This window comes from Agelaius phoeniceus, chromosome 19 (genome assembly GCF_051311805.1).
Source record: "Agelaius phoeniceus isolate bAgePho1 chromosome 19, bAgePho1.hap1, whole genome shotgun sequence".
NCBI lineage: Eukaryota > Metazoa > Chordata > Aves > Passeriformes > Icteridae > Agelaius > Agelaius phoeniceus.
Genome location: NC_135283.1, coordinates 4,945,536 through 4,958,848, shown reverse-complemented (window position 1 = coordinate 4,958,848; position 13,313 = coordinate 4,945,536). Strand labels below are relative to the sequence as shown.

The 13,313-nt window shown below is 48.6% G+C and overlaps 1 protein-coding gene across 2 annotated transcripts; it reads right to left on the bottom strand.

The window, feature by feature from the left end:
- Window positions 1–4,381: 4,381 nt before the first annotated feature.
- On the bottom strand, window positions 4,382–12,644 carry WBP2 (WW domain binding protein 2). 2 transcript variants are annotated; one of them, XM_054644841.2, is made up of 8 exons: window positions 12,492–12,644; window positions 10,657–10,765; window positions 9,988–10,123; window positions 8,355–8,447; window positions 8,022–8,138; window positions 7,691–7,813; window positions 6,517–6,593; window positions 4,382–5,926 (listed from the first exon to the last, which is right to left on the bottom strand). In XM_054644841.2, exons 1-8 carry the CDS (start codon window positions 12,548–12,550, stop codon window positions 5,873–5,875), a joined length of 768 nt encoding a protein of 255 aa, XP_054500816.1. In that variant the 5' UTR covers window positions 12,551–12,644; the 3' UTR covers window positions 4,382–5,872. The 2 variants fall into 2 exon arrangements, with proteins under 2 accessions (XP_054500816.1, XP_054500817.1); XM_054644842.2 differs by having other exon boundaries at window positions 12,487–12,608.
- Window positions 12,645–13,313: the final 669 nt, after the last annotated feature.

Sequence of the window (13,313 nt, the reverse complement as noted above, 5' to 3'; positions counted from 1 at the left end):
TGAAATATGTTAGTGGGGGTGTGTGTTCTGTTCCCACCTGTCAGAGCTGGGGCAGTTCTCTGCTGTTTCTTGGGCAGTTTTTTCTTTATCTCTCCCACAGCCAACCCTCCCTGCAGGAGATCTCTGCTGTCCATGGCCACTGAGTGTCCCTGCAGGGCTGATCCAATTCTAGCATCCCATGGGGAGATGCTGCATTGCCCAGGGCAGGAGCCAAGCATTCCTACCTGGATCCAATCTGAGCCTGGCACAGCCCAGCAGCCTTTGCCCAGTGCATTGCCAGAGGAGCAGCTTCTGCTGCCCTGCATGGCCAGAGGGAGCCCAGGCCCATCTGCAGCAGCCCTGGAGCTGCAGAGGAAAACTCCCCCCTTGTGCAGGATCCCTGCTCCAGCAGAACCACAGCTGGCACTGCAGGAGGGCTGAGCCCCCATGGGATGGGGCTGTGCCACCCCTGACACACAGGGGACAGGGACTGCTCTGACTCTGGCAGTGGCTTGGTTTCTGTTTTGTACTATTGCATTTGTATTTTTAATTTTCCTAGTACAGAACTGTTATTCCCATTCCCATATCTTTGCCTAGAGCCCTTTAATTTTAAAATTATAATAATTCAGAGGGAGGGGGTTTACATTTTTCATTTCAAGGGAGGCTCCTGTCTTCCTTAGCACACATCTCTCTTTTCAAACCAAGACACCCAGGTACTTCCATGCCCCCATGATGCCCATTAACCAGGTTATTCTGGAGCACAGATACCAAATTACTGACCAGCTCCAGCACAGAGCATTCTCCCCATGGCTTTTCCACCAACAATTCTCCTCACACACTTGCCAAAGCCCCAGAGGAGCCCAGCAATCTCCATGGAGCCACAGCTTTGTGATGGGAGGAGGCTGCAGGACAACCCCTCCCACCGCCCCCACATTCCAGAGGGACACACCAAAACATGGAATATTGCTGCAGTCAGTCTGTGCCACTGTGTCCCAGCCAGAGCCCAGCCCTCAAAGAGCAAAGGACATGGAAAAGGAGGAGGAGGAGACACGACTTGAGCAGGGGAAAGGAAAAGTTTATAAAGACAGGATTTGCTGAGCTGAGCTGGTAAATGGAGCCAAGCTGATACCTTTTGCTCCAGCGTCCAGAAACCATAGGAACTGTGTAGGGAATGGCAGGTGGGCTGGGAGGAGCCAGCAGGGAGGGATCCAGGTCTGTTTGCACCCTCAGGGGTGAGATCCAGCAGCCACCAGCAGCAGGTCCAAGTCCCTGCTCCTGCTCCCGGTGACTTGGGGCACTTTGTGTCCCACTGGGGCCTCTCCTGGTGGCACAGGACCAGCCCTTGAGCAAGGAGGGAGCTGAAATACTGGTTCCAATCCCTTGGAGCTGACTCACCCCAGAGGCAGACAGGTGAGTAACACCTGCTGTGGCTGCAGAGAGAGCGTGGACTGAAATAAAGATCCCCACCCTGCACATCTCAGCGTTCCATCCCCACCCACAAACCTCTCTTCTCTGTGCAGCTTTAACCTGAAACTCCTCCTGATCACAGCCTGCCTTGGCAAAACTCACCTCCAACACACCCCTGGCAGTTCCTTACAGGGGGTGGTGCCTGTGAGCAACAGGAGCTGCTCTCTGGCAAGGGCTGGCTCTGCTCCTGGATCCTCTGGGAGCAGCTGGATCCAAATTTCACCCCACACCTCCTGCCACCTCCAGCAGTGTTTGCAAAGGGAGACAGTGCTGTGAGCAGAGCTCATAAATCAGTGTCCATCATGTGGCTGAAGCACTTTGAGCATCTGCAGCTCTGAGAGTGGTGGGAAGTCCTCATGGTCTCCAAAGGAAGGCACACACAGGACAGGGAGGTGCTGGCCAGGTGGGCTTAACCCCACTCCCTACAACTGCTTAGTGCATCCCCCCAGCAGGAAGAAATTAATGAAGTTGAAGCATTTGAGGTAAAAGCTGGGCAGAATGGTGTGGAGGAAGAGGAGGACTCTGTTTCTTCCTTTGTCTGGAGGCACCCTCAGACAAGCACACCCAGGATGGAGCAATCCTTCCAGGGTAAGGATTCTTAATCCCTAAGGATGGGCTAATCCTTCCAAGGTAAAGAACTTCCCCAGCCCCCAGAGACAGCACCAGGATTTCAGGGCTGACAGCAGGAAATCTGTCAGCAGCACCTGCGGTTCCTGCAGCAACACTTCTTTGCTCAAGATCTCAAAGCACTTTGGAAATACCCAGTTACCCCACAGCCCCCAGAGGAGGGAAGCAGCTGCATTTCCCAGCATCAGGGGCAGGGAGAGACTTCTCAGCTGAAGAGCCCAAGTGACATCAAAGAGACAGCTGTAGGTGGTGGTGGAAAAATCTGCCTCTGTCAAAGCACCCAACAGTAATTGCTCCCTATGCCTGCTCTCTTCCTTCAGTGGTATCACAGCAGCCAGCTGCTGGGCTTTAATGGTACCAGTCTGGTGTCACATGGCAGCCTCCTGCTGCAGCCAGTTAATCATTGAGGCAGGGGCCGGACCTGGAGACGTGTCAGTGAACAACATTTCCTCCTGCCCTACTCCCACACGGCTTCCAGGGCAGCAGCAGACTTCAATTTGCATGTCCCTGCTTTAATATTTGAAACATTCTGTGTGGGCAGCAGGACTGGTGACCCTTCTACCCTCCCTGAGCCCTTTCCCAAGCAGAGAACAGCTCCCAGTTCCCATCGGGGAATGGCAGGGAGTACCAAAGCCAGACTTGGGTGTTTTGGCAGGGATTCTCACCAGCACCCACAAATCTGGATTCCCAAATCGTGCTGCTCCCCTCAGCCCAATGCCTGCCTGAGCCTGGCTGCCCGTGTGACCGGCCCAGCACTCCCAGAACGCGCTTCACTTCCCGCCAGCACAGCCCAAACACATCGAGACCACGCCCAATCTCTTTTTTTTGGCTTGCTCCTCCTCCCCTCCCCACAGACCGTGCCCGGCTCCAGCCTGGGGGAATGGGAACATTCAACCTCAAACCAGTGTGGAAAACCCACAGCTCCAACTCCAGATTTAGCCCGTGCTAAGGAATATTTCATTTATTCCAGCCTGACTCATCCTTTGAGTGTATTTCCCTTTTGCCAGACAGAAACCTCATGGTGTCTCTGGAGCTCTTGTCACTTCTCCACTCTAAGGGAAGTGACTCAGCTCGAGCCATGGAGCTCCCATGGGAGCAGATATCTAAATATTTCTCTCTCAAGCAACACTTAGCTGAGGAAAGGTTTTAAAAGAACCTCATGGATTTGTTCTGATTGTTGGCCTAAGAGCTGCACAGAGAGTGGGGCTGGGCAAGAGCTCTGGAAAGTTCATGCAATCTGTGTTTTCTAGGATTCTGTCTGAGTAGAAGGTAACTGGGAATGAGCCAGAACAGAAAGGTTTCAGCACCATTTTAGAGTTGGACAGATGTGACTGAGGAAACCTTGATTTGAAGTAATTTAATTCACAAATTAGGATTTATTCAGCTCCTACTGGACTGTAAAATTTTATCTCAGATGCTTTCCTCCTTCAGCCACCTCTTCCACAGAAAACAAACCCAGGTGGCTCAGCCAGGCTTGAAGTGCAAACAGCCACGTGGGAGCATGTGAGAGGCAAAAGGGATGTAAAAATGAGAGAATGTGGAGGAGGTCCCTGCTGGCTGGCCAGGGAACTCAAGAGAATGAAGGCAGCCACAGCAGCTGCTGGCAAAAGGAATGAAACCAAGCGAGGTTTGGATGATCTGCGGAGAGCAGCTCCTGGGTATCTCCTGTTGGACAGGGGGACTGACCAGGACCTGATCCCACATGGAAACCTCCTACCCTGCCCTGCCCAGTGAGACTGACACACCTGGTTCAGCTCAGAGGCAGGAACAGCCCTGGCAGTGCTGCTGGAGCACAGCTCCAGCTTTTCCAGGGACGGGAGCACACCTGAGACAGCTCCAGCCTCACTGGGCACACCAGCCCAGGCACCTCAGCACACTCACAGGGAAAAATAAAGGATAAAATTGTGGATTGCTTCTAATTACAGACATATTTTAGAGGCATTAATTATGCTGCAGTGCTCAGCTAGTTCTTGCATAGCAAAATAGTAAACAGGTTGTAACTTTTATGAGGACAACTTGTCTGGAAAAACAACTTGGGTGACACATCTGGGTAGAGTAAAGCAGCTGCTGCATCAGCTTCCAACAGGAACTGTGAAATGGGAGTTTGCTGAAACATTTTAACATCTTATTTTCATTCATAAAGTCACCCAAGAGAAATCAAGCAACTGATGTCACCAGTGAAAAGCCAAGTCATTTTGCTTCTAGTAATAAAATATAAAATCCAAGTGGTTTTGCTTCTAATTCCTCCTCTTTGCATCCAAAGCTACCAGAACTTTGCCCACTCACACATACACACAAACACCCCAAGTTTTGAGCTGATTTCTCTTTACTTCACAGTCTTGGCAAAACAAATCTGCATTCAGAAGTCATTTCACATTAATATATTAATCAAATGCTTTCAAAATAAATATTTTTTTAAATAACGATTTCTTTACATCACTGCAGTAGCAATTCTAGAAAAGTCAGTGCACAAACAGTAGCAATTTCATTAATCAGTTAAAGAAAAACAAAACAAGAGGTGGGCCTTGTTTCTCTCCGAGCAGGCTGCATGCAGCAAGTCTCAGCAGTTCCACAGCACAGGACCTTCTGTCACACTTGGCTGGGAAGGATTTTCTCTCTCAGCTGTCAGAAGTCACTGCAGTGTCACCTGTCACAGCTTTGGACAATGCAGAAGTTCCACAGCCCAGATTCTGATCAGTCCTGCACAGGTTCTGCACTGGAGTTGTTGCTAATGAGACCAAGGAATCAATGCTATGAGGAGTCCACGTTTGGGTGACTGGGAATTCACAGCTGGACCAGAAACACGAACAGCAATAAACAACACTCTGTACCTTACAGCTCATTCCAATGTTTTGCATATTCTCTCAAGTGCTTCCAGGGCAGAAGTAAAGCAGCTGCTTTCTGCCCGTTCACTGTTAATTCACCAGGTAAATCACAGCAAAAAGATGCTTCACTGGCCAAGAAATGTAACTTGTGTTACAACAAAGGAAAAACAAAAGTGCATTATAGACTATGAGGAGAATGAACTCACATATCTAACTGGAAAATAGACACGGCAGAAATATTAGTGTTCCTATGGGATCTAAAGTGGTCAGATGCTACTGGAGAACCCTGCGAAGAGCAGCATGTCTGAGGAAGGGAAATTGGTCAGCATTGTCATACATGGTGAGCAGCAGGGAAATCTCAAGGGCTACAGATTATTTACTATGATTGTCAGGAATGACTTAGATTAAAAAAAAAACCAACACAAAGTTGAATATATATCTGAAAAATGTCATAGGTATGTACCTCCTTTGAGATCCCAAAGGCTGCCTTTGAAGTCCTTTCTCAAGAGCAGAGTTGGATGTGACACTCTGGATTAAAGAGAATAACCAGAGGCATCCCTGTGTCCAGAGGTGCCCTTGGATTCACACTAAGGTAAATTCAAGACACCTCCTACCCCCAAGAGCTTTGTTTCCATATCATGATCATGTTAATTAGCAGTTTAGAGCAGATGCTGACTCTTAAGTATCAAGAGAAACAGAGCAAAGGGAAGCAGAGATGAAGAAAACCTCCAGGTGTAGCAATGCTGTGCACAGGGAGGAGGGAATGCTGCAGGACACCAAATCCTCAGAGCTCCACAGGTGACCCAGGCTGCCAAAATCCCTCCCCTTGCTCTGCACAGACCTATTCCTAGAGCCCCTGAAAGCAGTGTGCCTTGGGGGAAGGTTCTACTCCTCAGTGCTATGGACTGTGCCCCAGAATTCTGCCAAAATGGAAAAAAAGAAAGCAATGGGTTGTGGAGAAGGTCTGTGTCAGCTTATTGGTTTTTCTTGTCCTCTGGTGGGAAGTATGGAGGAGGAGGTGGCTGGTCCTGCAATAAAGATGACAAAAGGACATCAGTGCATAGCTAAGAATAAAATACTAAACTCAAAGCCTCCAGAAAACCCAAGACTGTCGCCATGATATTTTCCAAAAAATCCCTTTGCCAGGATTTTTGTCCTGAGAAGCTGAGAAGCCTCAGAGGAAAAGAAAAACAGTAATTACCTGCTGCTGTGGAATGCAATAGGTGCATCTTTGGTCTCATGTGGTTGTTTTTAATTAATGGCCAATCACAGTCAGCTGTCTCAAACTCTCTGGTCAGTCACAAGATTTTATTATCATTGTTCCTTTCTATTCCTTTCAAGCCTTCTGATGAAATCCTTTCTTCTATTCTTTTAGTATCATTTTAATATAATATATATCATAAAATAACAAATCAGCCTTCTGAAACATGGAGTCAGATCCTCATCTCTTCCCTCGTCCTGGGACCCCTGTGAACACCCCCACATTTGGTGACCCTGAGTGAGGAACACTCCCACACAAGACACCACATCCTTTCAGACCAATTCTGCTGTGCCCCTGAGAGAGGATCTGCAGACACACACTGGGCCCCCCTGCAAGCCCAGAGCAGCAGGGACTCACCGTGGGCATGTAGACATTGTGGGGGTTGCCTGGGCTGTAGTAAGCACTGGCAGCAGCTTCAGCAGCCTTGGCTTCGGCTGTCACAGGGAGAGAAGTGACAGGTTAGGGACACACACAGAACTCTGACAATGAAACAAGAACTCCTGGCCATCAAGAGTTACTAACAGAGCACCCTATGACCAGTGCTCAAGTTGCAGAACAGCTACAACAAACACAATTGAGCATTATCTCTTCCAGTCAGCACAGAATTGCCAATTCCCAGTGAAACAGAGGAAGACTGAGTTTGGAAATGTCACCTGGGACTTGCATGTCAGCCATAAATAAATGCTTGCTGCTGCCTTGCCTAAATACAGACAATATCCTTTACAAACAGGAGTGAACACACCATCCTTCTTGGGAGTGAAATCAACAGGCAAAACAAAAATCAGCACAAATTTATAGCAGCTCAGGGGATTAGTGTATGGTAATTTATGAGCATAATCCAGATCCTGCATTTCTGCAGAAAACAAAAATCTTGTACAACCCTCTGGAGCAGTGCCACTTTCCAAATAATAGTTCAAAGATGAATGGTTGTTTATTCAAACTGAAAAGAAAAGTTAAATCCTTATCCAGACAAATATTCTTATCTGCAAGAGATCTATGGCTGTGCCAAACCACAATAGCTCCTTTTTCATTTTAATAAATCCCAAATGAGTGAAAAATGAGGCTGATATTTCCTCAGCTCCTTTCCATCATCTCTTCCCCTGTTCCATATTGTTTCAGCAAAAATAATCACATTAAGAATGAAACAGGGGAAAGGGAAGCAAATATCACCCAAGCCACAGTTGTGAGATAAAATGGACCACAAACATATTTCACCATCACTTTCCTTGTATTCATCATTAGGGCAAGATTACCACCACAGGAGAATCACAAACTGTATTTTTATGTCAAAAGAAAAATAAATTCATATGTAAAATGCCCACTAATGGTGTCTACCCTGGAGAGAATCAGGCTGGACTCCAGACTGAGCTGGATATGCAAGGCTGGAGATTAGGGGAGCTCCCTAATCCCTTTTCTAAACAAATTTCAACTTCTAAGTGGAGCTTCAAAGTTCCCCAAAAGACAAGAAACAAAGTCTGTTTCATTTCTAACAAAACTGTTGTGAGTTCATTGCCCTGGACAGGCTCCTTACCTGCAGGAGTGGAGGGCAGGTCTGGGCCACTGACAGGGGGCTCCATGGGCCCTGGGTAGGGTGGGGGTGGAAGCTGCATGTAGCCCATGCTTCCATCTGCTGCAGGAGGACCAGGATAAAAGTCTGCCAGGAAAGCAGATCACACAGCAAGAGACTTAACTCTGGGTGGAGTTATCAACCAAAAGAAGCCAAGGCAAACATAATTAAACTCAGGAACAAGAGCTGCACAAGTCATCACTAAAACACTGTGTAAAATCTGTTCTTCTTGCCCTTTTTACCTATTTTAACTCTTACTCACTGGAATAACCCCAGCCTCAGTTCCCAGGCTTACCTGGAGGAGGAGGTGGGTATGGATAGCCCCCATTAGCTGCAGGTGGTGCAAAAGCATAGGATCCATTTGGCATGTAGGAATAGCCATAAGCTCCACTGGGTATTTCACCTCTGGAGACTGGGAAAGCAAAGACAAGATCTCATCAGGACATCAAGCCTGCCTCAAATTCAGGCCAAGAACTCCAACACACTTAGAGAGTCCTTATCAGAAAAATAAGTGTCACCCCATAAATCTGCTGCTCGTTGGATGTGAGAAAAGTATTTTTTAAAGCAAGCTTCAGGCCAGGGCTCCTGAAACCACAGAACTCTGGCAGACACCCCCAGACTTCCATACCTTGTGATGCCACCTGCAGCATCCGCTGCCCAAATTCAATTGCACCCCCAGCTGAAAAGGTCATCTTGAATGTGGCAGATCCTTCCCAGCCACCTGAGGGAGGAAAGACAGCACTAAGGAGCAAGGAGAAGCCATTTCTATGCTGTTTAGGTTACATGCTGCATCCACAGATGCTCTGCATATAATTCTTAGAAGAGCTTATCCCAAAAATCCAAACTAAAAAAAAAGCAGAGGAAGTGGCAGAATTATGGTATCATCAGAAAAATTCACACTGGGGTATTGTCAGGTCAAGAGACACCTGAAGCAGAACAGAAACATCCATGAGGGAGAGCTTCAAAAGCTTCCTGCACTTGTGACTATTGCCACAGCAGCTGTCACAGGCCAAGCTATCAGGAGTGCTGGATTTGCTCTTGCTTTGGATAAGATTAGTGCAGAAGACAGGGATTTTGTTAATCCTGTTGCCTAAAAAGCCTCTGAAACTACACCTAACTGTCAGCTCCAAATTAGTTTGGGAGTCTGAGTGCCCAACAAAGCAAGAGCTTAATGAAAAACATGGTCCACATAAATCCATTAGAGCCCATGGAAGATATTTCAAGTTAGGATAAATAAAAATTAGAAAACAAATAAATTAGTGACATCTCACATTACAGTATAAAAAAGAAAAACATGCACAGTCCAGAGTCCCAAGAAAGCATCAAAGCAGAAGCTGTGCTGAAACAGAAACAAGTAGATTAAAGAGCCTTTTAAGCTAAACCAGACTCTCATGGCTGTTAAGCCAACATCATCATTAAAAGAGATGGCCTCTGGGGAAAATTAACAAAGATTTAGCTAAAACCTTTTGCCTTTCACACTGTTTAGTTTGTCATTAATGCTCAGGCTCCCTCTCATGCTGCATGTTCCACTCAGCTCCCATGCAGAAGCTACAATGCTGATTTCAGAACTGAAAGCTGAAGGCTCTTACACCCTGTGCTGTGACTTCTGTGCCTCAACTGCTAGACTGAACCAAGCTGAGAATGAAAGTTTGCTGAACTCTGTGCCTTTGGAAAAAAAAACAAAACAGTCAAAACCAAAATTATTCTTTAAAATGTCTGCCACAGCTTTCTCATTGAGTTTAACGTGAAACAGCTCCTTAAATTCCCTGATTTCAAGACAATCCATTCCCTTCCAAGTGCCATTTTCCCTGCCAGGATGCACTACAGCAATACCACAGCTGTCCTTGAACTGCACAGGAAGCACAATGCAGAAAGAGCTCTGGGGATCTGCACCTGAACCCAAACAGAGGCAGAAAAGATCTGAGTTTTTGGCACAGGAGAACCTGCAGGTGGGATAGGTGATCCCAAGTGACCAAAGCAAAGTGACATTTTCATTCCTGCTGACTCCAGACTGATGTTCATTTGCTGAGATCACTTGTTTGAAGTTTCTATTTTGCAGAGGGCAGGAATGAGATGCACATCTGCTCATTGTAGCTGATCAGGGAGCTGGGAAGGGAAATGTTTTTAGCTGCCAATGAAAGAAACACATTTTCACAGGAGTGTGAAAACCCATTTGGACAGTGTCAAGGTTTGGTCAGCAGGATTTTGCTGTGCAGTGAGCAGCTGAGCTGAGACCCAGAACCCCACTGGGTGATACCCACCTCCTGCCTCTGCTTTCACTGTGCCCTTGATGTAATTTGCTCCAAACACTGGCTGCTTGATCTCACAATCCTTCAGCAAATAAAAGGGCATCACAAATGACTGCATAGCATCCTTCCCCTTGGACACAAAGATAACCTGAAAGAAAATAACATTACAAGAGTAACTCAAAACAAACAGGAAACACAGCCCTGATTTATAATATGAACAGACTTCTCCATGGACTGAAACTCCCTCTCACATCACCAGCTCCACAAGCCAAAAGCTACACACCACAGCCACAGGGGTAAAGCAAATCCTCAAGGTACTAAAGCCTTCCAGGAAGGCCCTTGCTCAGATAATGCTCCTCCCAGCTTCCAGAGAACCTGCTGCTCCACACAGCTATGATTTAGGAGCTGTGCTGTTGCATTCAGCATTTCCAGACCACTGCTAATTTCCAGTTTGAAGATGCCTGATGGACTAAACAGCTGCCTGTACAAGAACTAATCAGATTTATTATCTGTTGACAAATAGATGGGATATGCCATGAATTCATAATGCTTCCCAGAGGGAGAGGATGAGCCACACTGCAGGCAGGAGTAGATTATCCTGACTTTCATACACTGAGGACATTTAAATTCAGACTCCAGGGCTGTTATCTCCTTAGAGAAGATAAAGCCTCTCACACTTACCCGGTAGGGAGTCAGGAACACACTCCCTTTCTTGGTGCCCTTGAAGGCCTCTGGCATTGGCTCCAGATCACTGAAGGTGATTTCTACATGGTCATAGGTCATCAAAACACTGCAAACAGTGACACAGGAGACAGCAGGTACAGCTCAGGGCAGAAATGCAGCAAGCACAGAAGTTTACTGACCTACCAAAACCACCTGTAACCTCAGCATTGATGGAGATGCTGAGCAGACAGAATCAGTTCTGGTTTGCCTTTTTGTTGTTGTTGTTGTTGTTGTTGGCAGCAGCAACTGAAGTAGCCTTGGCTGCTTGTTCCTTTCCCAGTGTGCTGACACAGCTGCTGCTGCTGTCTGCACAACCAGGCAGCAAACCCAGGCAATTGAGTTGATCAAAATCTCAAGAGCATTTTTTGTTTTCGTTTTAAATTGTTCTGCATTTCTGCTGGCTCAGTTCCCTAATTCAGTTGTCCACAAGTGACATGACAGAGGAAGGACTGCAGGAGAAGAAACTGCTCAGGCTGGCTTATGCAACACGGCTGCTGAAGGTCTCACCACAGCTCAAGCAACTCTGACACAAAAATGTGATCCAGAGGAACTCCCCTTCCTTGCCACAAGATTTCATTAACTCGTGCTGCCTGCACTGATTCCTTAATTCTCAATTACAAACTGACCTGATTAAAACCTTTGGACACAGCAGGTAACTTGTACTGACATTACAGCATCCACATTAGGGACCCTAATCCCTAAAGCTGCAGAAATCTCCACCACCTCTAGCTTTAGCAGCTGACATGTTTCCATCCTCAGACATAAATACCTGTCCCTCCAGGAACAGCTGGGGAAGGGCAGTGGGACCAGCTCTGCTCAGGCTGGATCAGCCCAGGGACAGGCAGGCCCTGCTGCAAGGCAGGCTGGCAGCTGGGAACAGCAACACCTTCAGCTCCCATCCTCTCAGGGAATGCAAATTTAAGTACCAGAGCTCATCTTCCTAAAGCCTTCTAAGAAAAGCCACATCCCAAGTGGAAGTCAGGCACAGAATTCCTACAGCAGTGTTTAAGTGGCCCGTGGAAAGAAGCGCTGGAGATGAAGCACTCCTTTGTCCCCGCAGCAGATGACTGCCACGTCAGAACCACGCTGGCAGCCAGCGGGCGCGGACAGCCCTTTGCCATGCACACAGAGGCAGCTCTGTGCAGGCTTGCCGTTTCCATGGTTATAGCCCAGCACCTTTTTCCAAGGCTGCTCTCCCTCCCGCACACACAGACAGGGAGGGCTGTGCGCCGGGAGCCCGGCAAAGCACAGCGGGCAGCCTGGGCTGAGGCACCGTGCAGGTGCAGCCTGCCCGAGGGGACAGGCCTGGGGCCGGCCCAGATCACCTGGATCACCTGGGGCCAGCCCAGATCACCTGGATCACCTGGGGCCAGCCCAGATCACCTGGGCGGGAGCTGAGCGTTGCCAGCCCTTGCCGAGCCCTCGGGGGAGAGGCTGGGGACAGCAGCAGGAGCCAGCAGCAGGCTGGGGGACAGGCTGGCGCTGAGGGTAGCGGTGTAGGGGGGCAAGGCCCACGGCTGAAGCCCAGCAGAGCTCCCCTCGACAGGCCCTAGGGCAGGAGGATACGTACAGCCCCTAAGCCACAGGGAGATGAGGGGAGGACGAGCACCGCCGGCACCGACAGGGTTAAACCAGCCCCTTTACCCGCCTCGCCCCCTCAGCACACCCCCCCATGACCCACACAGCCGCTTCCCCTGAGGGGGAAGGCAGGAGGACGGCGGGGGGAGAAGGCAACTCGCCGCTATCCCCCGGCTCCCGAGGCCGGAGGAGGGGAGAAGGGGATAGCACCTCACTTCTCGCTGTTGTTAACGATGACGCCGCCGCCCTCCGAGTGGTTCTTGTTGAGCGCCATCGCCGCCTCCTCCGCCTCCTCCTCCTCCTCCTCCTCACAGCATCGAGCCCGCTCTGCGCCTGCGCGGGAAAAAGGTGTGCCGTCAATAGGACGAGGGGCATGCTGGGAGTTGTAGTCACAGCCATCAATGGATTGGGTCACTTCCCTTTCTCCGCGGGGTGCATGCTGGGAGTTGTAGTCCACCTCAAACACTGCGCCATTTGCCCGCGCGGAGCATTCCGGGAGCTGTAGTCCACCCATGCGTGCCATTAACGCCCTCCATGTCGGTCACGCGGTGCATGCTGGGAGTTGTAGGCCGGCCGCCATGATGCCCCCCCCTCCCCCTCAAGGCCCGGCACCCTGTCTCTCTATAATTGTGCTGTGTGGTGGAGTAAAATAAAAATAATCCCAGATATCTGGCGGTTCTGCACATGAAATGAGGTTTAGCCCCTTAAACAGCGAAGATGCTTCATTTCCCATAATTTTTTAAATTCCCACTTGATATGCATTTCCCATTTTGCAGACTCGCAAACAGATTTTTGATCCTGTCATTGGCTGCTTTCAGTGATGGAATCGAGCACATCCAAAAAATTACCCTTTTATATTGAAGTGTATTAAACTAGAAGGACTAACCGGTTGCCCTGTAAACAAGTCAGGATCGTGTCTGTGTGTCTCTCTGTCAGGAATCTGGGAGTAAGAAAATAGCTGTGGCATCTGCAGATCTGCAGGAAGGGTCTAAACTCTTACCTCCAGGTGTGCAAGTAGGAGGAATTAAAAAAATTAA